This window comes from Perognathus longimembris, chromosome 1 (genome assembly GCF_023159225.1).
Source record: "Perognathus longimembris pacificus isolate PPM17 chromosome 1, ASM2315922v1, whole genome shotgun sequence".
In the NCBI taxonomy this organism is placed as follows: Eukaryota; Metazoa; Chordata; class Mammalia; order Rodentia; family Heteromyidae; genus Perognathus; species Perognathus longimembris.
Window position 1 is genome coordinate 68,386,737 of NC_063161.1, and position 24,358 is coordinate 68,411,094.

General features: G+C 43.9%; 1 protein-coding gene across 2 annotated transcripts; it reads right to left on the minus strand.

Annotated features, from left to right (window-relative positions):
* Positions 1-1,597: 1,597 nt before the first annotated feature.
* On the minus strand, positions 1,598-24,331 carry Rac1 (Rac family small GTPase 1). 2 transcript variants are annotated; one of them, XM_048367388.1, is made up of 7 exons: positions 24,069-24,331; positions 13,601-13,672; positions 11,520-11,637; positions 5,771-5,827; positions 4,368-4,430; positions 3,453-3,612; positions 1,598-3,139 (listed from the first exon to the last, which is right to left on the minus strand). In XM_048367388.1, exons 1-7 carry the CDS (start codon positions 24,101-24,103, stop codon positions 3,009-3,011), a joined length of 636 nt encoding a protein of 211 aa, XP_048223345.1. In that variant the 5' UTR covers positions 24,104-24,331; the 3' UTR covers positions 1,598-3,008. The 2 variants fall into 2 exon arrangements, with proteins under 2 accessions (XP_048223345.1, XP_048223337.1); XM_048367380.1 differs by lacking the exon at positions 5,771-5,827 and having other exon boundaries at positions 24,069-24,326.
* Between the last annotated feature and the right edge of the window lie 27 nt (positions 24,332-24,358).

The window sequence follows — 24,358 nt, forward strand, 5'->3', positions numbered from 1 at the left end:
ACCTAAGAGTAGAATGGCTCTTGTCAAAGATCCCAGAACTCAAAAATACTTCCACTACACTTTTAAGCTACTCATTTGAAAGAAAAAACATGGGAATCTGGATGCAAGCAACAGAAGGTTAAACATACAAGATGTGATCATATGACTGAGACTTAGGAAGAGAAAAGCATCCAGAACATACTACATCTTAAGATTTAGACTTGGGGCTGGGAATGTGGCTTAGCAGTAGAGTGCTTGCCTAACATGCATCCCTGGGTTGGATTCCTCAGTACCACATCAACAGAAAAGGCCAGAAGTGGCGCTGTGGCTCAAGCAGTAGAGCACTAGCCTTGAACACAGAGGCTCAGGGATAGAGCCCAGGCCTGGAGTTCAAGCTCCAGAACCAGCCCAAACAAAAAATTTTAAGACAAGAGGGAGGCTCAGCTCATTAAAAGCAGAGAAAACTAAGTTATCCCAAATGAAACCAAAAGTACGGGAAAGGAATGGTTATTACTGAGTAGTCTGCACAGTGACCATATCAGTGCTGAGATCCCACACTGACAAAGGCTGGCGGTGTCAGGGGCACAGCCTCCCTCCTGGACCATGGCATATGCAATGACGGGCTGGATTGGAAGCAATCAACTGGCAAGAAAAGCTTGTGATTTACATGGAGAGAAATTGAAAGTAACTGCAAGTGGAGGGCAGGGGTAAGACTGCTTTTTCTGTAACAACTGGTTTGGGACTAGGACATGGTCCAACTAGAAACTAACTTTCTTACCTGTGGGGGGAAACTCTTAAAAATGTAAGAAACCTCAAGGAAAACTGACTCTAGCATTATCTTTTTTTTTTTTTTTTGGCCAGTCCTGGGGCTTGGACTCAGGGCCTGAGCACTGTCCCTGGCTTCTTTTTGCTCAAGGCTAGCACTCTGCCATTTGAGCCACAGAGCCACTTCTGGCCGTTTTCTCTATATGTGGTGCTGGGGAATTGAACCCAGGGCTTCATGTATACGAGACAAGCGCTCTTGCCACTAGGCCATATTCCCAGCCCCTCTAGCATTTAAAGAGTACAAGTTCAGGCTCAAGAAAAAAAGGAGAATGAGAATGTTAAGGTGTAATTCATGCAGCCTCTGCCAGGACTCCTGGGGTTGAGGTCTGAGGTGCTCATGCACACATGCCCCAGCATTAGTGCCTCAGGCCCCACTGTGCCAAAGCTGAGCCCCTCCCAACCATACTCGGTGGCCTTCCCCAAGCCCATTTTTTTTTTCCTTTTTTTGCTGCCAGTGCTGGGGCTTGGGACTCCGGGCCTGTGCACTGTCCCTGGCTTCTTTTTGCTCAAAGCTAGCACTCTACCTCTTGAGCCTCAGTGCCCCTTCTGGCCTTTTCTATATATGTGGTGCTGAGGAATCGAACCCAGGACTTCATGTATACGAGGCAAACACTCTACCACTAGGCCATATTCCCAGTCACCCCCACCCCCACCCCCGGCCCATTTCTGTGGGCACAGCACTCCTGTCCCTGCCATGTGAAAATGACCATCAACCCAGGATTTAAAGTGAAACAAAAATACACCAGAAGCTTATCAAGTTCTCAAAAAGAAAAAAACTCAAGTATCACCAGCATTATGATTCAATGATTTATTAAGTCATACATGCAAAACATACTGCTAACTGCATTAGCAAAAGATCAATGTAAAAACACTCCACAATTCTGCAACTGTCAATTTAAAAAAATTTTGTTCTAGTGGTTGAAAGGTCCAACACTGTGCTCCTGCCAGCAAGTTAAAGTGTACAGAACAGAACCGGGTCAGCACTAGCAGGTTACACAACTCGGACCCCCGGGGAACATGGCAGGCAGAGCACTGCAGGAAATGTCCGCATGGGTAGGGAGGGTGGGTATTAGTCACATGACAGTGCTGGCAATCTGGCAAGACAGTGATGTTAAAGTTCATAGTTTAAGAATATCTAAAATATTTTAAAAACTGTAAAGCTGGAACACATGATTTTTACACCTAAGTTACTAGAAAACTAAGGAAAGTACTTATTAGCTTTGAGTAAAGTAATGAAAACAAGAATGCACTTTTGCTAATCTACGAAGGAAAGAAAAACTTTTAATGCATTATTTGAAAGATTTTATAGTACAAGTCGGAGGCATATTGCTCATTAAGAAGGGGGATCTATAAGAAAAGCACTTCCTAAGTTAGCAAGGAGGGAATGACGAGTTCAAAGGTGAGTGCAATGCCCCATGTGGGAAAGGACAGGTAGGGCAAAGGAAACGCTTAAGACACTGGCAACGCTGACCTTTGTAATCTATTGCATTTGACAAGTATGGACTGTCCTTTGCTATGACACTTTCTTAGCTGAATTACTCGTACACAATGTAGTATAAATAATCTCCTTATTTTGTCAAAACTGTCTTCATCCTGCCATCATGTCGTGTGTCACCATTCTGCCCGCACTCACAACTAGAACAGGTCAGAGGAAACACTGCATGAATCCTGTTCCAGTTCACCACAGAAATGAGGCAACAAAATAGACTGCTCCAAAGAGTGGAGTGTCACCCTCCCTCCCTCCATGAGGACGTACAGTACAAGGTTAGGATGTGTTAATGGCAACATGGCGCAGAGGAGGCGCCGCGGCTCCATTTGCCGGGTGTGGGAGAGCAAGGCGCCTCTGCCACGGGGAGCTGTGGTCTCCTCCCAGGGCCCCACCGGGGCCTTTTGAATTTAGTGTTTAGTGTTCTCAGCACAACACCACTTTGTTCAGAAGGTATTTTGGCAACACTTAATCTGAGCAAGAGTAGGGGCTTTTGAAAAATAAGGCTTTTAGAAGGTTTATTTAGGTCTGAATTTTAATAGAATGTAAGTTTAAACTCTTACATTTAAAAGAAAACCTTAAAATTACTGATTGGTTCAAAACGGTTTTATGGAAAATTAATCTGTAACAAAAACTTGGCATTGAGTGCGAAGGCTCCGCTGTTTTTGAGCAAAGCGTACAAAGGGTCCCAGGGGCAGGAGCGGGGGTAAGCAGCTGTTTACAAGAGCAGGCATTTTCTCTTCCGCTTCTTGACCGGCGGTGGGCAGAGCACCGCACGGATAGCTTCATCGAACACTGTCTTGAGGCCTCGCTGGGTGAGAGCCGAGCACTCCAGGTATTTTACAGCACCTGTGGGAAACGCCGCCCGGCAGTTGATACTCACCTGACTCTTCTGGTCCTAATGGCACAAGTGGCAGGCAACAAGCCCCAGCCCTGGGAGTTTCTACATGTGCAGCATAGCACAGCCAACCCAACTCAGCTTCCCCTCCCCAACGCTCACAGGGGCCCAAGGCCCATCTGGCCCTGAGTAGGAAGAAAATGCTACTGCACCACTAGAACAAACATGCATGAGAACTTAAGATTTCCTAGCACACCCGAGGGCCACAGGTTCAATCCCCACCATACCAAAAACAATAAAGCAACTGGGTAGGATTGTTCATACCAATTTCCTTAGCCATAGCTAAGCCCTGCGGGTAGGTGATGGGAGTCAACTTCTTCTCCTTCAGCTTCTCAATGGTGTCTTTATCGTCCCGAAGGTCGAGTTTCGTCCCCACTAGGATAATGGGGGTGTTGGGACAGTGGTGCCGCACTTCTGGATACCACTGGAGGTTAAAAGACCAAGGCTGTAACACCTCTTTCTCGTAAAGGCTTCAATCACCTCCACTCCAGACAGTGGACCCCAGCCCACACACCCTATCCCACCTTCCACACAGCACAACAATCCCCCAAGATTAAGGAAGCACAGAACAGGCTCCCAGGTCACAGGAAGAAGGGGTGGGGTAGGAGTACCCCAAAAGGAAAGTCACTTGGTTTGGGGGAAAACAAGCTCCAAGTCTTAGGACATCTCAGAAAATTCATCATCCCCTCAGGTATGTGACCTGTGCGTGTCCACCACCACACTGGGGTCTCCCCTAGGGTGGGGAAAAACTGGAGTAGACAGTCCAACAACTCCAAGAGTATTGGTGAGGAACGCCTGTCCTCTGCGTGGCACAAAACCCTCCCAATCCACAGACACTCATTATGTATGGAGAAGAAATAACCAACTTCCTAGCAGTAAACTGCATCTCTTTTTTTTTTTTTTTTTTTTTTTTGGCACAAGTCCCGGGGCTTGGACTCAGGGCCTGAGCACTGTCCCTGGCTTCTTTTTGCTAAAGGCTAGCACTCTACCACTTGAGCCTCAGCACCACTTCCGGCTTTTTCTGTTTATGGGATCAAACCCAGGGCTTCATGCCTGCAAGCACTCTACCATTAAGCCATAATTCCCAGCCCCTGCATCTCATTTTTAAAAATATTTTTTTCTTCTGACACTATAGCAACTTGTACTTTCTAACCAACTCCCCCCCCCCCCCCCACTTACCTTTGCACGGACATTTTCAAATGATGCAGGACTCACAAGAGAAAAGCAAATTAAGAATACATCCTGCAACAAGGAAACAGGGAATCATTTAGAAAGTAGTCTCAGGGTGAAGAATGTACTTCTTTCTGACTGCTGACAGGCTGCTTGCCTGTTGCCACTAGCAGCACTCAGCCCTCCGGCCTGGTCCAGGCACTTGGAGCAGTCCATGACTTGTGGGAAGGGGAGGCAGAGGAAGCTGTTTGAGGCTGGGGAGGCACCAGAACAGATCCCACAGAGCCTCCTCCCTTCCACCATGCCCAATTCACAGCTTGAAATCCAATTACCTCTTATGAGCACATGAAAGTGGTGCTCTATAAACCATGGTCTCCCTCCCAGCTTCCCAAAGCAGATGAAGTTTAGAAGCCCTGCTAACCAAGCTCCTTTATAAGTTCAACACATTTAGATTTAATCACTAGCTACAAATAAATGCTTGTCAGTCCCTGGCACAAAGTGGGGACTCAATTAGTTTGCCATCTAGGCCTTTCCCTCTCCTCCAGGGCATTTAGTGGGGAAGGAACACCTTCGCAGCTAACAAGCACTGACCACCCTGGCACTGTCGCAGCTCCTCAAACACAGCCAGGCCTCCAAGCCGGCCCGTGGACAGCCACCCCTGAAGTAGTTACAGAGGAAGAGCATACAGACTACACATTTTGAGAGAAATTTTAGCTACACATATAATTGGGAGTTTTTCTTCCCATCTGGTTAAAAGTAAAATCCCAATCTTTTCCTGAATTAAAAAATACCCAACAGTTTCTAAACTGTTAGGTTTATGAAACATATCCCAGAGAAATGCACACAACTCCCAACCTAGTACTTTAAACCATGCAGCTGGTATCTTGTATCTGAAAAAGAAACATCCCACATAACAGCTTTTTATAAATGACATTGTTTAAATGTTGGCACATGCACAAGCTTGACCATGAATCACTGCAGCATCCAAGTTGATTCCAACCCCTCTAAAGCACGGTTGGGTTAGCTCACCAGCACCGCCCCACTGCCCTTGACAGCCCACCACACAGGACACCGCAGCGGAGAGAGAAGAACTAGAAGCAAGGTTAGTCCTGCCTTGGCTCAGCACACAGCCACCCACATGAGCCCCAAGTGTATTCTCTGCACACATGAGTGGGGCCTCCACTAGTCCCTTGGGAGGAGGGAGCAGCAGTTTGGACCTGCTTCAATCAAGCTGGTAGGTAAACTGTCACGCTCAAACGAAAGCTCATTTCATCAAGCAAAACCCCACCTTGAGTGAGTTAGATGTAAAACACTCAAGGAAGCTGAGGTTTAGTAAGAATTCCTGGGGAAACTAAGTGAAATGAGAGAACAGATAAAGCTTGAGGCTGAAGTCGACTGAAAGTGTTACATACGGCAATCGGCTTGTCTTTGCCCCTGGAGGGAATATCCTTACCATACGTGTCTCCAACCTAGTAATGCATGAGAACTTTGTTTAAGGTCAGTACAAACTGAGGAAGATGTTAAAAGATGTCATTTATTCCTTATCACAACCCCAAACCCTGAAATGGCATGGGACATCTTTAAAGCCAAACTCCACCAATCCATTGGTGAAAGGGAACGTCCCTCTGCACAGTTTACCAATAGTTAAGTCAGGCAAACGCAGGGCATGCAACAGCAGTGCCCCTGTGCACTGAGGCAGTGCTGGCCAGAATAACACATTCCACAGAGATGGTCACTGGCACATGTTGCTTGCTGGCATCCTAACAACAGACACATCTTCAAAGTGCTCCTCACAAACAAGCAGAGGCCAAATACTTCTTCAAGAACCAGAAAGGCATCTGTTTGTGACACTTCCTACAAGGCAGACTGAGGGCCCTCCCTGAGAGTTGGCAAGTCCATACTGCATGAATATTACTAATAAATTACTAATCTTATTAATTTCCCAAGCACCGTCTCTTATGCAGAACTCTTCCTGGTTCTGAGACTGGGGGCTGGACAGTGTTGTTCAAACATGGGACCTTTGGTCCCTTTGAAGATTTGGTGAGACTACCCCTAGTGACAAGATTGAGAAGTGATCACATTTCCACCTTTTATCCCAATACTTCCTATTCATCTCTTTGTTCCAATAAAAATCAACAAACGGGGGCTGGGAATGTGGCTTAGTGGCAGGGTGCTTGTCTAGCATGCATGAAGCCCTGGGTTTGATTCCTCAGTACCACATAAACAGAAAAGCCAGAAGTGGCGCTGTGGCTCAAGTGGTAGAGTGCTAGCCTTGAGCTAAAGAGCTCAGGGACAGTGCCCAGGCCCAGAGTTCAAGCCCCACGACTGACTCACAACCCAGATAGATAGATAGATAGATAGATAGATAGATAGATAGATAGATAGATAGATAGATAGATAGACAGACAGATAGATAGATAGACAGACAGATAGACAGACAGACTGACTGACCAGCTGGGCACAAGTGGTTCCCATCTGTAATCCTAGCTACTCAGGAGGCTCAGATCTAAGGATCCAGGTTTCAAGTCAGCTGAGGCAAGAGACTATGAGCCTCTGGTCCATGGCTCCAGTGGTAGAGCACCAGCTTTAAATGGCAAAGGCGAAGAGCCTCGGCCTTGAATTCAAGCCCCAGTACCAGCACAAAAAAATAAAAAATGGATTTAACCAGAAATGGTGGCTCAAGCTCCTAGCAGTTGTGGTTCAAGGCTGGTGGGTCCCAAGATTCCATCTCAACAAATGGCTGTGTCATCTGCTCCCTCAGTGACAAAGGGAAGCACAAACAGAAGTCTAGTGTGGGCATAAACAATTGCAAAAAGGGTCTGGAAAAGTGGCTCAAGTGGGTACAGTGCCTGTGGAAGGCCCTAAGTTCAGTCCCCAGCACTAGCAATAAATTAGTAAGGAGCTGGGAATGTGGCTTCGTGGCAGAGTACTTTTCTAGCATGCATGAAGCTCCGGGTTTGGTTCCTCAGAACCACATAAACAGAAAAAGCAGAAGTGGTGCTGTGGCTCAAGTGGTAGAGTGCTAACCTTCAGCAAAAAGAAGCTCAGGGGCAGCACCCAGGCCCTGAAGTTCAAGCCTCATGACTGGCAAAAAAATAATTTAAAAAAATACCAACATTCTTGTAACACAGAATCATAGAATTCTAAGAAAATGGCAGATGAGGAATTGAGTTGAACTTCATCTCATTTAAGCTTCTAGGATTTATAATTCAAAGAGAACATCTGTTTCTTTTCTATCAGAATTTGATCAGAGGCTATCTTTAAAGATCTGCCCTCCCAAGGGCTTGATGTAGTGCCAAGTCTTTACTGTGACACAAACTCAGTAGGACCACTCACAAATACATATTCTATAGCCACATTACTGGTGCCCTCCTTAGTGCTGAGAACATTGTTTTGGATGAGAATCCATGTACCACAGGAGGCTCAACTCCACTTCCTGTCCTACACATGCACTACACCATCTGCCTGCTCCTTCCTTCTTCCCTTTTCTTCCCCTGCTCTAAATATAGCTTTCCCAAAACATGTCTGCTTCCCATGCTTGTTTTCTCCCATCAAATCCTCTAACTCAGCTTTCCTGACAGATGCCACAGATTATTATGCAGGTGAACCTTGGCTAAGTCTATCCTTGTCACACTCAGCCCATCCAAGGTCTCTTACTTTTCCTTTCTTATGTGCCTCCTGTCACTGACCCATCCTGTGGACTCAAGTGTTACTCTCCTCAGGCCACCACATCATTTCTAACTATATCAGTCTTCAAAAAGCATTAGCCAAAAAGCATAGCCAGAGGGACTGAGGACATGGCTCAAGTGGTAGAACATCTGCCTGGCAAGCTCAAGAGTGCAGCCAGAGCAGTTCTGCCTGCTCCCAGCCCTCTACCTGTCAGCAGGTCATCTACAAATAAGCCACTTTATTAGTAGTAGAAACTGGGCAATGGTCCGGATGACTGAAACCTCAACTCTGAAAGCTGAATAGTTCATTTATTCTTATCCAAATCTTTTTGCACCTGGACTTTATTTTCAGGCGTGTGCGTGCATGCATGCGTGTGTGCGTGTGTGTTGGTACTGAGGCTGGAACTCAGGGGCTGGGGCACTGTTTGAGCTTTTTACCCAAGGCTAGCCCTTTACCACTTGAGCCACAGCTCCACATACAGTTTTCTTGGTGCTTAACTGGAGATGAGTCATATGGACTTTCCTGATAGCTCTGAACTATGATCTGCAGATCTCAGCCTCCTGAGTAGCTAGAATTACAGGTTTGAGCCACCAGCACCCAGCATTTTCCTTTATTTTTTGGCATAGGCATCCTATGTACAGGAAAAGGGACCAGATATACACCCAGGTGGAGAAAATACCAAACTAAAATAAGGTGTGTTATCAGCGAGGCACTGCCAATAGACAAGCTCAGGAAATAGAAAAGTAGTACCTGCTTGCTATCTTTTGGAGAAGTAGAAATTAATGACCTAAACTGATTTAACTTAGTTACACAGAACTACCCTGTTATACACAATTGCTAGCATCAAATGACCACAAGAATCCTAACAGCTCTTATGAGGCTCCACACAAGAACCCTTTCACCTGGCCCTTCAAGAGTGAGACTGATCAGCCCTGGTCAGGCCAAACAAACAGGAATGCAGTCCAAAGAGCTCAAATTACAGACCACAGTCTATTCAGAACAAAGTTTATGGGTTTCTTATTTGTCAACTCTGTGCTGGCCTTCCAACTAAGGCATCCACCCATAACACAGGTGAAAAAATGTCGACACAACATGTACTCATAGGTAGGATGGTGTGGCCCAGAGGAATAAGACCTTCCAGGCCCTGGTCTTTGAGCATTTATTTGAGGTCTGCCTTTTAGTTACCAAAACAACTTATATCTAAAGAGTCTTGGCAGCAATGTTTTTAACTGTCAGCTGGCTTGCCCTCCCCTCTCCCCCACATATCCTCTAATACTGGCACTTAATGTATTACCATAATCGGTTATAGGACCTGTTTATTGGCTACTTGGAAGCAAGAATCATGTCTTACTCTTTTCTTGTTCCTCAGGTGTTTTACAGGAAACAAGTCCACTATCACACACAGGTAAGACAAAGTTTAAGCTGCATCAAGCCAACACCCATTATGATTTCTGGCCTTACCACGATAGCTCTAGCCAATATGAGAACAGTCTAACCTGCTATCAGACCTCCTTGGCAAACAGTGGGACTGTTGCCAAGTCACCTTTGATTTGCTGAGTGATGACTCCCTTGGAGAAAAGGGCCTCACCCTACCAGGCACTTCTTGAGTCAGTAAGGTGGCTCTGATTTCTCAGAAGTGATGCCACACCTTCTTAGGTACTCCTAGGGCTGGAGACTCCTATTGTACCAACCACATTTTTTTTTTTTTGGCCAGTCTTGAACTCGGGGCCTGAGCATTGTCCCTGGCTTCTTTTTGCTCAAGGCTAGCACTCTGCCACTTGAGCCACAGTGCCACTTCTGGCTTTTTCTGTTTATGTGGTACTGAGGAATTGAACCGGGGGGGAGGGGGCCCTCATGTATGCTAGGCAAGCACTCTACCACTACCACATTTCTCAGTCCAGACATAGCTTCCCCCCCCACCCCCCAGTCCTGGGCCTTGGCTCAGGGCCTGAGCACTGTCCCTGGCTTCTTTTTGCTCAAGGCTAGCACTCTGCCACTTGAGCCACAGCGCCACTTCTGGTTTTTCCTATATATGTGGTGCTGGAGAATTGAACTCAGGGCTTTATGTATATGAGGCAAGCACTCTTGCCACTAGGCCATATTCCCAGCCCCCAAACACTGTTTTTAAATCTACTTAAAACTGTAACTATTTAGCACCCACAGGGGAGAAAAGTTTCCCCAGATAGTGGTTGAAACTGAGTCACTTGGAGATTATGGACAGATTTTTAATAACCACAGTTCATTTTTAACTGTAGTTTAACGAGCAAAGCTCAAGGCAGACTACATTAGGGCAACACTTCCAGCCAGAAATAAAATAAAAGGTATGTCTAAAACTTCAGATTAATAAGCAGTAAGTTCATTTTTTTAAATTCCAAAGAAGGGCTGGAGATGTGGCTTATATAAAATGACTATTTGGAACATCTGGATTCCATTCCTCAGCACCACATAAAAAAAGCTGGAAGTGGTGCTGTGGCTCAAGAGGTAAAGTGGTAGGTAGCCTTGAGTCCAAGCCCCAAGACTGGCAAAAAAAAAAAAGTTCTTAGGGCTGGGAATGTGGCTTAGTGGTAGAGTGCTTTCCTAGCATGCATCAAGCTCTGGGTTCGCTTCTTCACTATCACATAAACAAAAAAGCCAGAAGTGGTACTATGACTCAAGTGGTAGTGCTAGCCTTGCGCACAGAAAGGCTCAGGGGCAGAGCCTAAGCCCTGAGTTCAATTCCCAGGACCAGCAAAACAAAAAGTTCTTAAATACCATTTCCTTTCATGGGCAGTTCTAGAGGTTGACCTCAGGGCCTCATACATGCTAGGAAGTGCCCTATCACTCAGTCACTTCCTGGCTCTAAAATGTACTTTTAAAAATAAAAAGCAGGGAAGTGGTTTATCGTTGTTGTTATTTTCAACATGCCATGTGAAATTTAAAAAATAAAAATAAAGAGCAGGGCCAGGCACCTGTGACTCATTCCTAGCTACTCAGAAAGCTGAGATCTGAGAATCCAGATTCATTGCCAGCTTGGGCAGATAAATGAGAGATTCTTATCTCCAGTTAACCAGCAAAAAACCAGAACCAGACACAAAGCATATAGCAGAACACCAGCCTTAAGCAAAAAAGCTAAGCAGGCCCTGAGTCTGTAGTATTAACTCCTCTCAAAGCAAACCATCTTCAAACTGTTGTCCTGAGTTCAAGCCCCAAAACCTGTGCCCCTCCACCCTTGATATAAAGGATTGGTTTTCAAAAAGAAAAATTAGACAGCAGCTGTTTCATATAGTTATCCTAAAACTAAATAAAGAATGTAAAACAAACAAGCCGAGTAACTGGTAATATCAAAAAGCAAAATTATGGCTTGCATCTACAGAGGTATTTCCTTCAGACCTTATTTTCTCTTACTCAACAAACCCAAATCAAGGTAACATAAGGAAATCTGTAGATGATGTACATTAATGAGACATTCACAAACTGCAAACTGACACATCAAAAATCTGTTGTGATCCTTACTGTTTGTGGATATGAGAGGGGACGTAATCTGTCATAATCTTCTTGTCCAGCTGTATCCCATAAGCCCAGATTCACTGGTTTTCCATCTACCATAACATTGGCAGAATAGTTGTCAAAGCTGTAGAATGGGATGAAAATGGTTAGTCACAGACACAGGACCAAAGCCACTGTTCCTGTGGATAAAATCAAACGAGTGGTAGAGGTGGTATTGTTTACAGTAAAATGCAAAACTGAAGTTCAAAGAAGAAAGAGAACTAGTATATTTTATTTATAAGAAGTTCCATCAGGGGCTGAGAGTGTGGCTTAGTGGTAGAGTGCTTGCCTAGCATTCATGAAGCCCTGGGTTCGATTCCTTAGCACCACATAAACAGAAAAGGCCAGAAGTGGTGCTGTGGCTCAAGAAATAGAATGCTAGCCTTGAGCAAAAAGAAGCCAGGGACAATGCTCAGGCCTTGAGTCCCAAGCCCTCAGGACTGGCCAAAAACAAAACGAAACAAAAAAGTTCCATCAGTATGAAAATGTTTCAGTAGGAAAATAAGAGATTTTGATAGACAATTTATAGCAAACAATAAATAGTAACATCTAAGATTTTCACCTTACTAATGATCAGAAATGCAAATGATGAGGTTACTTTTTCAACCTACACTTAGCCATGCTATGTGTCAAAGGATCGCTTTGGTCACCACCAGCAAAGTGACAGCAACATAAGTTGAGTATTTCTTATTCAAAATACTCAGAACAAAAAGTGTTTCAAATACTATTATGTACATAATGAGAATAGCATACTCCATATATACACAACCTGCAGATCATTCTGTACATTATTTCTAGTCATTTTGTGCATAAAAGTTTCATTGCATGTGATTTTTTCCCCTGGGGCGGGCATCATATGTCAGCATTCAAGTTTCACTGTGAAATACTTCAAATTTACAACGTCTATTCTTTTTTTCTTTCTTTTTTTTGGCCAGTCCTGGAGCTTGGACTCAGGGCCTGAGCGCTGTCTCTGGCTTCTTTTTGCTCAAGGCTAACACTCTACCTCATTAGACACAGTGCCACTGCAGGTTTTTTCTGTTTATGTAGTTCTGAGGAATTGAACCCAGGGCTTCGTGCACGCTAAGCAAGCACTCTATCTCTAAGCCACATTCCCAGCCCCGGCTATTTTTTTTGACCTGGCACAATCCTATCTTCCAGGTATATGCAAAGCCACATGCAATTACGTTTAACACGGCACTGCTTGTAATGCCAAAATAAGAAAAAAAAAAGCAAATCCAAGTTAGGAGTATAATCAGTTCCTTAAAATCAATAATCACTCATGATTTAAGTTCTGCCTACAAATGTAGGTATTTGTTCCATTGTATCAGAAAACTACATTAAACTGGCTACTTTTTTTTGTCCAAGACTGGGACTCAAATTCAGTATCTGGGAGCTGGGAATGTGGCCTAGTGGTAGAACTCTTGCCTTGCGTACATGAAGCCCTGGGCTTGATTCCTCAGCACCATATATATGGAAAAAGCCAGAAGTGGTGCTGTGGCTCAAGTGGTAGAGTGCTAGCCTTGAGCAAAAAGAAGCCAGAGACAGTGCTCAGGCCCTGAGTTCAAGCCCCAGAACTGGCAAAAAAAAAAAAAAAATCAGGGCTGGGAATATGGCCTAGTGGCAAGAGAGCTCGCCTCGTATACATGAAGCCCTGGGTTCAATTCTCCAGCACCACATATATAGAAAACGGCCAGAAGTGGCGCTGTGGCTCAAGTGGCAGAGTGCTAGCCTTGAGCAAAAAGAAGCCAGGGACAGTGCTCAGGCCCTGAGTCCAAGCCCCAGGACTGGCAAAAAAAAAAAAAAAAAAATCAATATCTGACACTTTTACTCATTGGCTGGCACTCACCCATCTGAACCATGCCTCCAACCACATGGCTAAGTATTTTAAACAAAAAATGCCTCACAATCCCAATCATTTGTTTAAGTGGAATGATAAATAGCATCAGTTCATATAAGGATTAAGGGCTTTATAGTAAAACACATGGCCAAACCAACTGGAAGGACACACCACAGCCAGGTTAATTTCCAACCTAACTTATGATACTTACACAGTAGGGATGTACTCTCCAGGAAATGCATTGGTAGTATAGCTGATCAGCAGACAAGTTTTACCTACAGCTCTAAAGGGAGAAAAAGAGAAGGCTGCTTAATCAACAAAGTAGTTCTAGATTTCATTAGTCATGATTTTCATCCAGAAATACATATACCATATCTTAGGAGTAATCAATTTCCACAACCCAAAATAATCAACCTAGAATTTTTCAAAAAGGTAGATTCAAGACCTATCTGATTTTATTAAGGTACATGGGTGGCATCAGCACCAAAGTAAAAAAATTACTATGTTTAACAGGAACATTTCTGGGTGAACAAATACAGCAATGGTACACTCTCAACACTATGTTGAAAATGGACTATACAATTTGTGGGTGGGGATGGGAGGAAAAAAACTGGGAGAGGAAAGGAAAGGGTGACATAGTCGAAAAAGAAATGTGTACTCATTACCCTACTTATGAAACTGTAACCCTCTATACATTGCCTTTATAACAGTAAAATTTAATTTTTTTTAAAAAGCCAGGCACATCATGATGGCTCATGTCTGTAATCCTAGCTACTTGGGAGGTTGAAATATGAGGATCGCAGTTCAAAGGCAGCCTGGGCAGCAAAGTCTATGAGACTCTTATTTCCAATTAACCAGAAAACCATAAGTGGCTCAAAGTGGTAGCAGGGACAGTGCCCAAGCCCTGAGCCTGAGTTCAAGCCCCACAACCGCCCCCCCCACCCAAAAAAAAGAGGAACATTTTCAAACTTACAGTATCTTCTCTGTAGGAGCCTTTCATTTGAGAATTGTAGTTCTAGCTTCAAAGTGTGATAATACACAGCTTGTCTCTGCAATTTACACTTGGGTGGTTCTCTAAGTACTAACTTCCCCTACTGCCTTTAAGCCACACATCTCAAACCCCATCACCTTCCTGTAGCCCTCACCTCTCCTCCTGGCAATCAGTAAGCACTGATCTCCTAACAGAATGCTCCATGGATAAACTACCTCCCGCAACTCCTCTCATACCAATTCATCTGTACGAAGCATCGCTTTTAAAGCAGGGGCTACACAATACATTCTAAACAAAATAACTCATAGGGCAGGTGTGGTCAACTTCCCTAACACTGAAGGGGGACAGTAAGAGATCTGCACAGAGATGAGTACACAAGGCAGCTGGTAATGGGTACAGACTACACTGCCAGGAGATGAGCCCGCCAATGGGAGTTGAAAATATCCCAACCACATGAAAATTTTCCAAAAGAATATTCCTAAAAATTAAGATGGCTGTGATACTTCTAAGAATGCCTGTACTGGACGGAGGGTGTAGCTCTGTAATTTAACACTTGTCTAGCATGAATAAAGCTAACCCAGCACCACAGCAGAAACCATACAAGTCTCCATAGTGTTCAAATACCCAGGTCAACTTCAAAGATTTCAGAGTCCCTGGCATCCTGAGAGCTCATTTCACCAAATATTCTCTATAATGAGCCCAACTCCCTGCTATCCTCTGTTAACTATGCACTGTCAGAATTGTTGATCGATCTCAACAACTGTTAAGTTAGAATTGATCACCAAAAAGGCAAAATGCTCTTCTACTTTCACCCACACTCAAACTTTACAGAGAAAATGTGTCAAGAAGCATTGGGTCTTGCCAATACTGTTTTTACTCATAACATTATAAAGAACTTAACAGAAGTTGGAACACCCACCCCAGACCTCACAGTCAAGTATTACCTCACCATCACCAGGAGGGAACTTCCATTTCCCAAAGGCTTTCTAAACAGAAATGACTCATTGAACATACATTTTGTGAAAGGCTTAGAATGTCACAATAAAACCTGTATGAGCAAGAGCTTAAGATTTAAAGTCAGAAGCCTGAATCTGGGACCCATGGTGTCAAAGACAACTCTGTCATTACTTTTTGTAACTTATCAGCAAGTTTCAACATCCTTACATGCTTCACCTTTCTCAGCCATAAAATGGATGTAAAAGTACAAACTCTCACCAAACAATTTCAACGTATACCAAATGTGTGCTATGCCAGGAAGTGTATCAACTGCTGAAGATACTGAGATAAGACTTTGTTGAATGGGGGGGCTGGGAATATGGCCTAGTGGCAAGAGTGCTTGCTTCATATACATGAAGCCCTGGGTTCGATTCCCCAGCACCACATATATAGAAAATGGCCAGAAGTGGCGCTGTGGCTCAAGTGGCAGAGTACTAGCCTTGAGCGAAGCCAGGGACAGTGCTCAGGCCCTGAGTCCAAGGCCCAGGACTGGCAAAAAAAAAAAAAGACTTTGGGGGCTTGGGATATAGCCTAGTGGCAAGAGTGCCTGCCTCGGATACACGAGGCCCTAGGTTCGATTCCCCAGCACCACATATACAGAAAACGGCCAGAAGCGGCGCTGTGGCTCAAGTGGCAGAGTGCTAGCCTTGAGCGGGAAGAAGCCAGGGACAGTGCTCAGGCCCTGAGTCCAAGGCCCAGGACTGGCCAAAAAAAAAAAAAAAAAAAAAAGACTTTGTGGAATGTAATCACTGCATAAAATTATAGGTGTGATAAGTGTTATTGAAGATGCTCTTGCAATGTATCACAAAATACCTAAGCTGATGTTGGGGGTTGTAAAAGGAAGCAGCAATGTATGAAGACTTAAAACAGGGACAGGAGAGTAGGAGGAACAAAAGCAACAGCACATGGGGAGATCCAGAGCCCAAAGAAGCCCAGGATAACATAAGCAGCAAGAATTACAAAGTGGGGCTGGGGATATGGCCTAGAGGCAAGAGTGCTTGCCTCTACATGAGGCCCTGGGTTCAATTCCCCAGCACCACATATACAGAAAATGGCCAGAAGTGGCGCTGTGGCTCAAGTGGCAGAGTGTGCTCTGCTAGCCTTGAGCAAAAAGAAGCCAAGGACAGTGCTCAGGCCCTGAGTCCAAGCCCCAGGACTGGCCAAAAAAAAAAAAAAAGAATTTCAAAGTGAGTGAATGGCAGGAAAGATTTGAAGAGGCTGTCATCTCTTCCTTAAGGGTGTGTGGAATTGGTTCTACTTGGAAAGCCACGAAAGATTTTAAGTTGTCAGGAATACATTAGATTTATAAGTGGCCTCTGACTGAATGCACTGGTGGAGGACAATAAGGGAACTGATACTGTGTTCTAGAAATCACCCACTGTGGTCAGGACAGTTTCATGAGATCCTTAGACATGATGCCAAATAAGCACAGCCTGGCTAAGGGCCTGATGAGGTAGCTGAGAATAGGAGTGGAGGCTAAGGCCATGACAAGTGAACTCTTTTCCAAAGCAACATTGTGTTAAAACATGAACAATTCTTGCTACATAATGCCAACCATGACATGTAAAAATTTTTAAAGATGTCTTAAACAATTCTTTCAGGATGCATTACAAAGTCATTACTATAGAAATAACTGTCTTAAAATGTTTATATTTCCTTTTCTCCATTAATACTCAGTTGAGACATCTTGTGAAAAGCTTAACTGCAGAAGAATTCAAGGTGCTAGCACAATCCTGTTTTATAGGCAGTAATGTTCTACCTTTCATTAAGGTTTTGCTTAATTTAAAATATGGGTTAATGAGTCAGATGCTGGTAGCTCACACTTATAATCCTAGCTACTCAGGAGGATGAGATCTAAGGATCACAAATTGAAGCCACCATGGGCAGGAAAGTCTGTGAGACTCTTACCTCCAATAAACTACCAAAAAGCTGCAAGTGGACCTGTAGCCCAAATGGTAACGTGCTAATCTTAAGCCAAAAACAACAAACAAAAAAACCCTCAAGGACAGTCCTCAGCCCCTGAGTTCAAGCTTCAGCACACATGCACTCACACACACAAGCATACTTGCACACGCCACACACACACAAAAAAAGATTTAATGAAAATAAAAGGGTTATTTCCCTTTCATTAGTGTAATTTATTCAATCCTTGTAAACACATTAATCAACTATAAAGGCAGAGTCAACATCAACACTACGCTAAGTAACATCAAGACTGCACAATGTAGGAGAATGGAAGCCAGATTCGGACAGAGCCATGACTGATGCTGCAGAATTCCTGGAAGTTACATTTTCCTTTGGAATTTCCAATTTAATATATTTAACTGTTCAGTCAAATCTCTTTTTTAACTCTTGAAAAATACTTTTAACTCGGGACTGGGAATATGGCCTAGTGGCAAGAGCACTTGTCTCGTATACATGAAAGGCCTGGTTTCGATTCCCCAGCACCACATATATAGAAAATGGCCAGAAGTGGCACTGTGGCTCAAGTGGCAGAGTGCTAGCCTTGAGCAAAAAGTAGCCAGGGACAGTGCTCAGGCCCTGAGTCCAAGGTCCAGGACTGGCAAAAACAAAAACAAAAACAAAAACTTTTAACTCTAGAACACAGCAAGGGTCTACTGAAAGACAGCCCGTGTCAGGGTGTCAGTTCTACACTGGATTTCCCCTCATTTATGACATGACAATTTCTTTAGCCTATCAGGCTTCCCCTGCTCTAGCCAAGGCTAAAGAAATTTATCTTATGCTTTTCACTTTTCCAATAAGAGGAGGCAACTTTATCATTACTTCCTGTACATACCAATTTGGAGGAGAGGCATGCTGGGTGTGTATTCAGAGCCTTGCACTTGCTAGGCAAGGACTGTCTCCACTACTTGATCCACACCTTCAGCACCTTTTGTTTTTAAGATTATTTTTCAAACAGGGTCTTTTTTCAAAAGTAAAGTGGGGACCCAAAGAAGCTTAACAAACTTTTTTGTGAGTTTTTCTTTTTATTGCCAGTCCTGGGGTTTGAACTCAGGACCTGAGCACTGTTCCAGGCTTCTTTTTGCTCAAGACTAGCACTTATCACTTGAGCCACAGTGCCACTTCTGGCTTTTTCTATATATGTGGTGCTGAGGACCACTAGGCCATATTCCCAGCCCTGTAAAAAACTTTTTTTTTTTGCCAGTCCTGGGGCATGAACTCAGGGCCTGAGCACTGTCCCTGGCTTCTTTTTGCTCAAGGCTAGCACTCTGCCACTTGAGCCACAGCGGCACTTCCGGCTTTTTTCTATATATGTGGTGCTGAGGAATCGACTTCATGTATACGAGGCGGGCACTTTACCACTAGGCCACATTCCCAGCCCTGTAAAAAACTTTTTACATAAAGTAAAAAGCCATTTAAGATAAATTATCTTAGGATAGAAAAGCCAGACTCTTCCAATAACAATCATACATCAAATAAAAAAACACACAATGTCTAAAAGTATATGGATTTTAAAGGCAAGTTAGTAGATATGCCTGGCACTGGTGGCTCCCACCTGTAATCCTAGCTACTCAAGGAGGCAGAGGTCTGAGGGTAATGGTTCAAAGCTAGCCAGGGCAAGAGACTCCTATTTCCAATTAACCAGAAAAAAAGATGCAAGTAGAACTGTGGCTCAAGTGGTAGAGCACTAGCCTTAAACAAAAAAGCTGAGGAACAATGTGCAGGCCCTGAGTTCAAGCCCCAGGACTAGCACTGAGAGCACGAGCACACACACGCACACACACACACACACACACTAGTAGAATTAGTGGAAGTATTAAGTATGCAATAATACACACACAACCACTCATACTTACTGAACAAACAAAAAAAATCTTGAATGAAAGTTCTATACGTATCTATACAATGTATTACAAAAAACAAAAAAATACAAATTAAATCTGAAATTCTGAAGTCCCACTACAGCACAGAACAACACAACATCTATATAGAAGTTAACTATGATCATCATTAGAGGCTTCAGAAAATTAAGATTCTGCACCAACTAGCTTAAACACTTAAAGCTAAAGGCACTATATGTAGGGCTGGGAATATGGTCTAGTGGTAAAGTGCTCGCCTCGTATACATGAAGCCCTGGGTTTGATTCCTCAGTACCACAAATATAGAAAAAAGCCGGAAGAGGCAGAGTGCTATCCTTGAGCAAAAAGAAGCCAGGGACAGTCCTCAGGCCCTGAGTTCAAGCCCCAGGACTGGCAAAAAAACAAAACCAAACAAAGGTACCATATGTAGTAGAGTTGAAGTAGCCACTCTTCTAGTCATCAAAGGGGAAAACAGAGCTCACAACAAGGATTCATACCCAACTGCACTCTATCCAATTCTCCCTCCAAACAAAACCCAACTAAGTCCTTGGATAAGGGGAAATCATGTGGTAATGTAAGGAGACCAAGAAGTTGATTATATAGTCTAAGTAGTAGTATATGGGTACTGATTCACAATTCTTTCAAGTTTACTATGCCTGAATTTTTTCATATTAAGATGGTGGCAGAAAAAACATTTTTTTCCTGATGTCAACATGCTTATTAACAATAACTGTACTGCACTGTAACAGGATTCCTGCTAAGGCAACAATTAAGAGAAAGCCACCTGGTGAGGAAGAAATGGAAGCAGGAAGTACTTAAACATCAAGTGACTAATGCAGAAGGAGAGAACAGTATAAAGCAGGAACTGAAGATTTCTAAAAATGGTTTCCCAGTACTCATCCACTTAACCCAATCCCAAACTTCTACTGAAACCGTCGTTCAAAATGTGTTTCTCTACTGTAGTGTTAGAGATCAAACTGGAGACCTTAAGCAGGCAAAGCAAGCATTCCAAGAACCTGGCACCATCTTTGAGCATTTTTTTCCCTCAAGGCTAGCACTCTACCACTTTGAGACACAACTCCACTTTAGGCTTTTTGGTAGTTAATTTGAGCTAAGAGTCTCAGACTTTCCTGCCCGGGGCTGTTTAAAACCACAATCCTCAGATTCCAGCCTCTTGAGTAAGCTAGGACTACAGACATGAACCACCTGCAGCCAGCTTAATATTTTTAAAAAGAATATTATGTATAATTTCACCAACTAAAGAAGAGTTAAATTTAAATTTGGGAACCAGCAATGCAAAATTCAAGGTAAGAAATAAGAACCCCATGCCTCAAAATACACACACACACACACACACACACACACCTTCATGAAGAGCATGACAACACTGTTCAGTAGAAGTACATGTATATTCTTATAGGGATGTCATCACATTTATCAGGCTAAACAGGAAAACTCCTGGACAGCAATACCTGAGACACAGTGACAGATCACCCGTTATCTGGACACCATTCTGTGCAATGAATGAAACAGTAAACCTTCTAGTCATTCATTTTCAATCAACCAAACCTAGACAGCACCACTAAAAACCCTTTGCAGGGTTTGGGGAGGCACACCTGTAATCTCAAAAGCTTGTCAATCTCAAGTTTGAGTCAGCCTACGCTACACAATGAGACTCTCATCTCAAAAAAAAAAGAGCTGTTGGCTGAAGCGGTAGCTCAGTGTACTACATGCCACAGTTCAGGCATCTAAATAAAGACATAGGCTTTGTTTTTAGCAACTGCTTTAGATTTTTTTTAAACCTTATCTCCTATTTTATGCTCAATGCCAATTAATCTGCTATATCCACTAGAAAAACACAAGCTAATTGACCCCAGCTGTAACAAAGTTATGACATAGTTTACAACTATAATTCTTTAGGACATATTTTAAATGTGTGTGTGTGCGTGTAAAACCTCAATTTGCTTTTGCTGCTTAATTACTGTAGTCCTTAACTGCTTGAAAATTCCACTACATTAAGTGGCTTTTAGCCCTGTAATTGTGTGTGCACGTGCACGTGTGTGCCAGTAATGGGGCTTGAACTCAGAGCCTCAAGCTCTTCCCTGGTTTGTTTGTTTTTTGGCCAGTGCTGGGGCTTGAGCTCAGGGCCTGGACACTGTTGCTGAGCTTCTTTTGCTCAAGGCTAGCACTCTACCACTTGAGTCAGAGCACCACTTCCGGTCTTTTCTTTTTATGTAGTACTGAAGGATCAAACCCAGGGCTTCGTGCATGCTAGGCAAGCACTCTCCCACTAAAGCACATTCCCAGCCCTTGCTGTTCTTTTTTGTTTTTTAAAATCATAGTTGGTGCTCTGTCCTTGAGTCATGCCTCAAGTTCAGCCTTTTGGTTAGTTAGTAGAAATGAGAATCTCTCAGATTTGTCACTCATGCTGCCTTCAAACCTCAATCCTCAGATTTCAACCATCTAAGTAGCCAGGATTATAGCTCATGCCTATAATCCTTGCTACTCACAAGGCTGAGATCTGAGGATCACGGTTCAAAGCTAGCACTGGCAGGGAAGTCTGTGAGACTCAAATCTCCAATTAACCCTCAGAAAACCAGAAGTGACAGTGCCCAGGCCCTGAATTCAAGCACCACAGCTGGGGGGAGTACATTTTACCTATCACCTAACCCTTCTCAATATCAAGGTCAAATACTGAAAGACAGACAATATTAAAAGACTGGTACTAAGAAAACGGTCTGAAAAACACAAAGCCAAAAATGTTTTTTACGGCTAATAGGGTTTGCCTAGCATATACACAAAGCCCTGGGTTTGATTCCTCAGTACCACATAAACAGAAAAAACTGCAAGTGGTGCTGTGGCTCAAGTGGTAGAGTGCTTGAGCATAAAGAAGCTCAAGGACAATGCACAAGCTCTGAGTTCAAGCCCCAGAACTGGCACACACACAAAAAAAGCTTTTATCTGCAGCCCCACAGTACCAGGAACAGCAGTAATAATAATCCAAGCAGGGAGGGGTGCAACTCAGTAGTAGAGCACTTGCTTAGCAGCTGTGGATTCAACCTTCAGATCAATCAATCAATAAAATAACAAGCACTCGGGCTCAGCAAGGGGCTTCTTAACAGCCACTTGTTGCACCTTGTTTAACTTCCTCTTGAGGCATCTCTCTGGGAGAGAGGAGTGATATGTTTAGGCTACCCCAGAAGTTAAATCTCAGTAGGGTGATCTAGATCCCACAGTAGGTACACATAAAGTATTTGACTACACAAGAAAACCTACACAAAGAGGCACCCAGGAAAATAAAATACCATTTAGTAGGTCATGATCTGCCAGTATTAAGTGTACTAAAAAAATTACATGTATATGATGTGCTTATTAAATTAGTTTTAGCAGTTTTCAGTTGCATACTATAATTTGATATGAAATGAGCAACAATTTATAGTATTTCATTTCCAAGCAAGTTAGAAACATTCCTAATGCAAAGGATGTTTATTTCATTTAACAATGTGAAAGGATCAAACTTCACTAAAATTAATCCATTGGTTTACCTATCACATCAACTACCTTGACCTTCCATCCCCCAAAAGCTTTATCTTTTAAAAAGCTAAAGAAAGAAGCATACCTAGTCCTAAGTAAAGAAAACTTTAGAATTTTCAGCTATACACACAGAAATATGTTAATAATCCTCCGAATTTGAGACAAATCCTAGACTGGAACTGTACCTTGGGGGGAGGGGGGGATATCAACCTGTCCATCTTGCTTCTGAACTAGTTATGGAAGCAACTCTAAATGTCTAATGTAATCAAGTAAATAAATTGAAAGTCTACAATGCATTTAGAAGCATAAAGAAATCAGTTCGGAAGACAGGTCTGGAGGATATTCACCCAAAGTTAACAGTGATTCCAAAACTCTTCCTTCCCAGACTGAAAATGTACCTTGCAGTCTGAGTCACCGAAAATTAATTCTCCCAAGCTTCCTGGATAACACTAATCTACACATACAACGCTCAGACACACAATTTTGCTCAGATTACACTAAGATTCTTGTTCCTATTGGAGGGGGAAAAAAAAACAGCATAAGACAAGTCTTGTTTTCCTGCAGGACCAGAACCACCACGGACAGTAATGAAAAGAAATGCCTTGAGTCAGAGGGAGTCAGTTCTGCTACATTCAAACCTAACGTATCAAGCGAAGGCTAATTTGGTAGAAGTGTTTAAAAAAAACAAAACACCAAGTTCAAAGAAAAGAACATTCTCCATCACATCCATCTTACAGCTAACACTTTTATAACTTTCGCCAGGCAAAGTGCGAAAACGATCATTTAAAAAGATCTTAAAAGTAGCGAAGTACACAATTCGAAACAATTTTGGTTACACCTAAGTTTCGGGTCCCCAAAGTGGCCCGTACAAGCAAGCATCGAATGGAATCGACTCGGCCGCCCTAACCCTCCCCAGTTCTTGGGAGTTCCGGAGGTTAACGCAAAAACCAAAGATTCCCTTTCTCAAAAAAAAAAAAAACAAAAAACACCCAACCTATATCGTAATAAATATTGCAGGGGGAGGGACACGCAAAAAGTCCCCCAGCCCGCTCCATCTTCTGGCTTTCGAGGGCGGTGTCCAGCCCAGGAAGAAAGCGGAGGGTGGAGTTCACTTTTCCCTCCGGCCGCACGGGAGGCCCTCCCCCACCAAAAAGCCGGAACCAGGCCCGCACCACCGGCCTGGGAGTGAGTGGAGGCCCGCGCCCCCTCGAGGAGACCCGGCCCGCGGTCTACGAGAGTCCGCGGCGTCTCTGGCCTAGGTAGGCCCGAGCCTCCCCCGCCTCCCGCCCGGCCCGGCCCGACCCCCGCCCGGCCCGGCCGCGCACCCACTCACTCACCCGTCTCCCACCACCACACATTTGATGGCCTGCATCGGGGCCGCTCGGTGGGCCGCGGCGGCGGCGGCTGGGGAGGTAGAAATGGAAGAGGCAGGGGGGCAGGCGTGCGGCTGTGGGCGGCAAAGCGCGAGGTGCCGGGGCCGCTGTCCACGCCGACTAGTCCTCGGTGGATTGGAAGCCGAAGCCCCACAGCAGCCACCACCCAAAGCTGAGAAAAACTGCAGAGAAACAGGAAATGGCCGCTCCACTCACATCCGGCCTAGCCTCCCCTCCCCCCGGCGTCGGCGCCG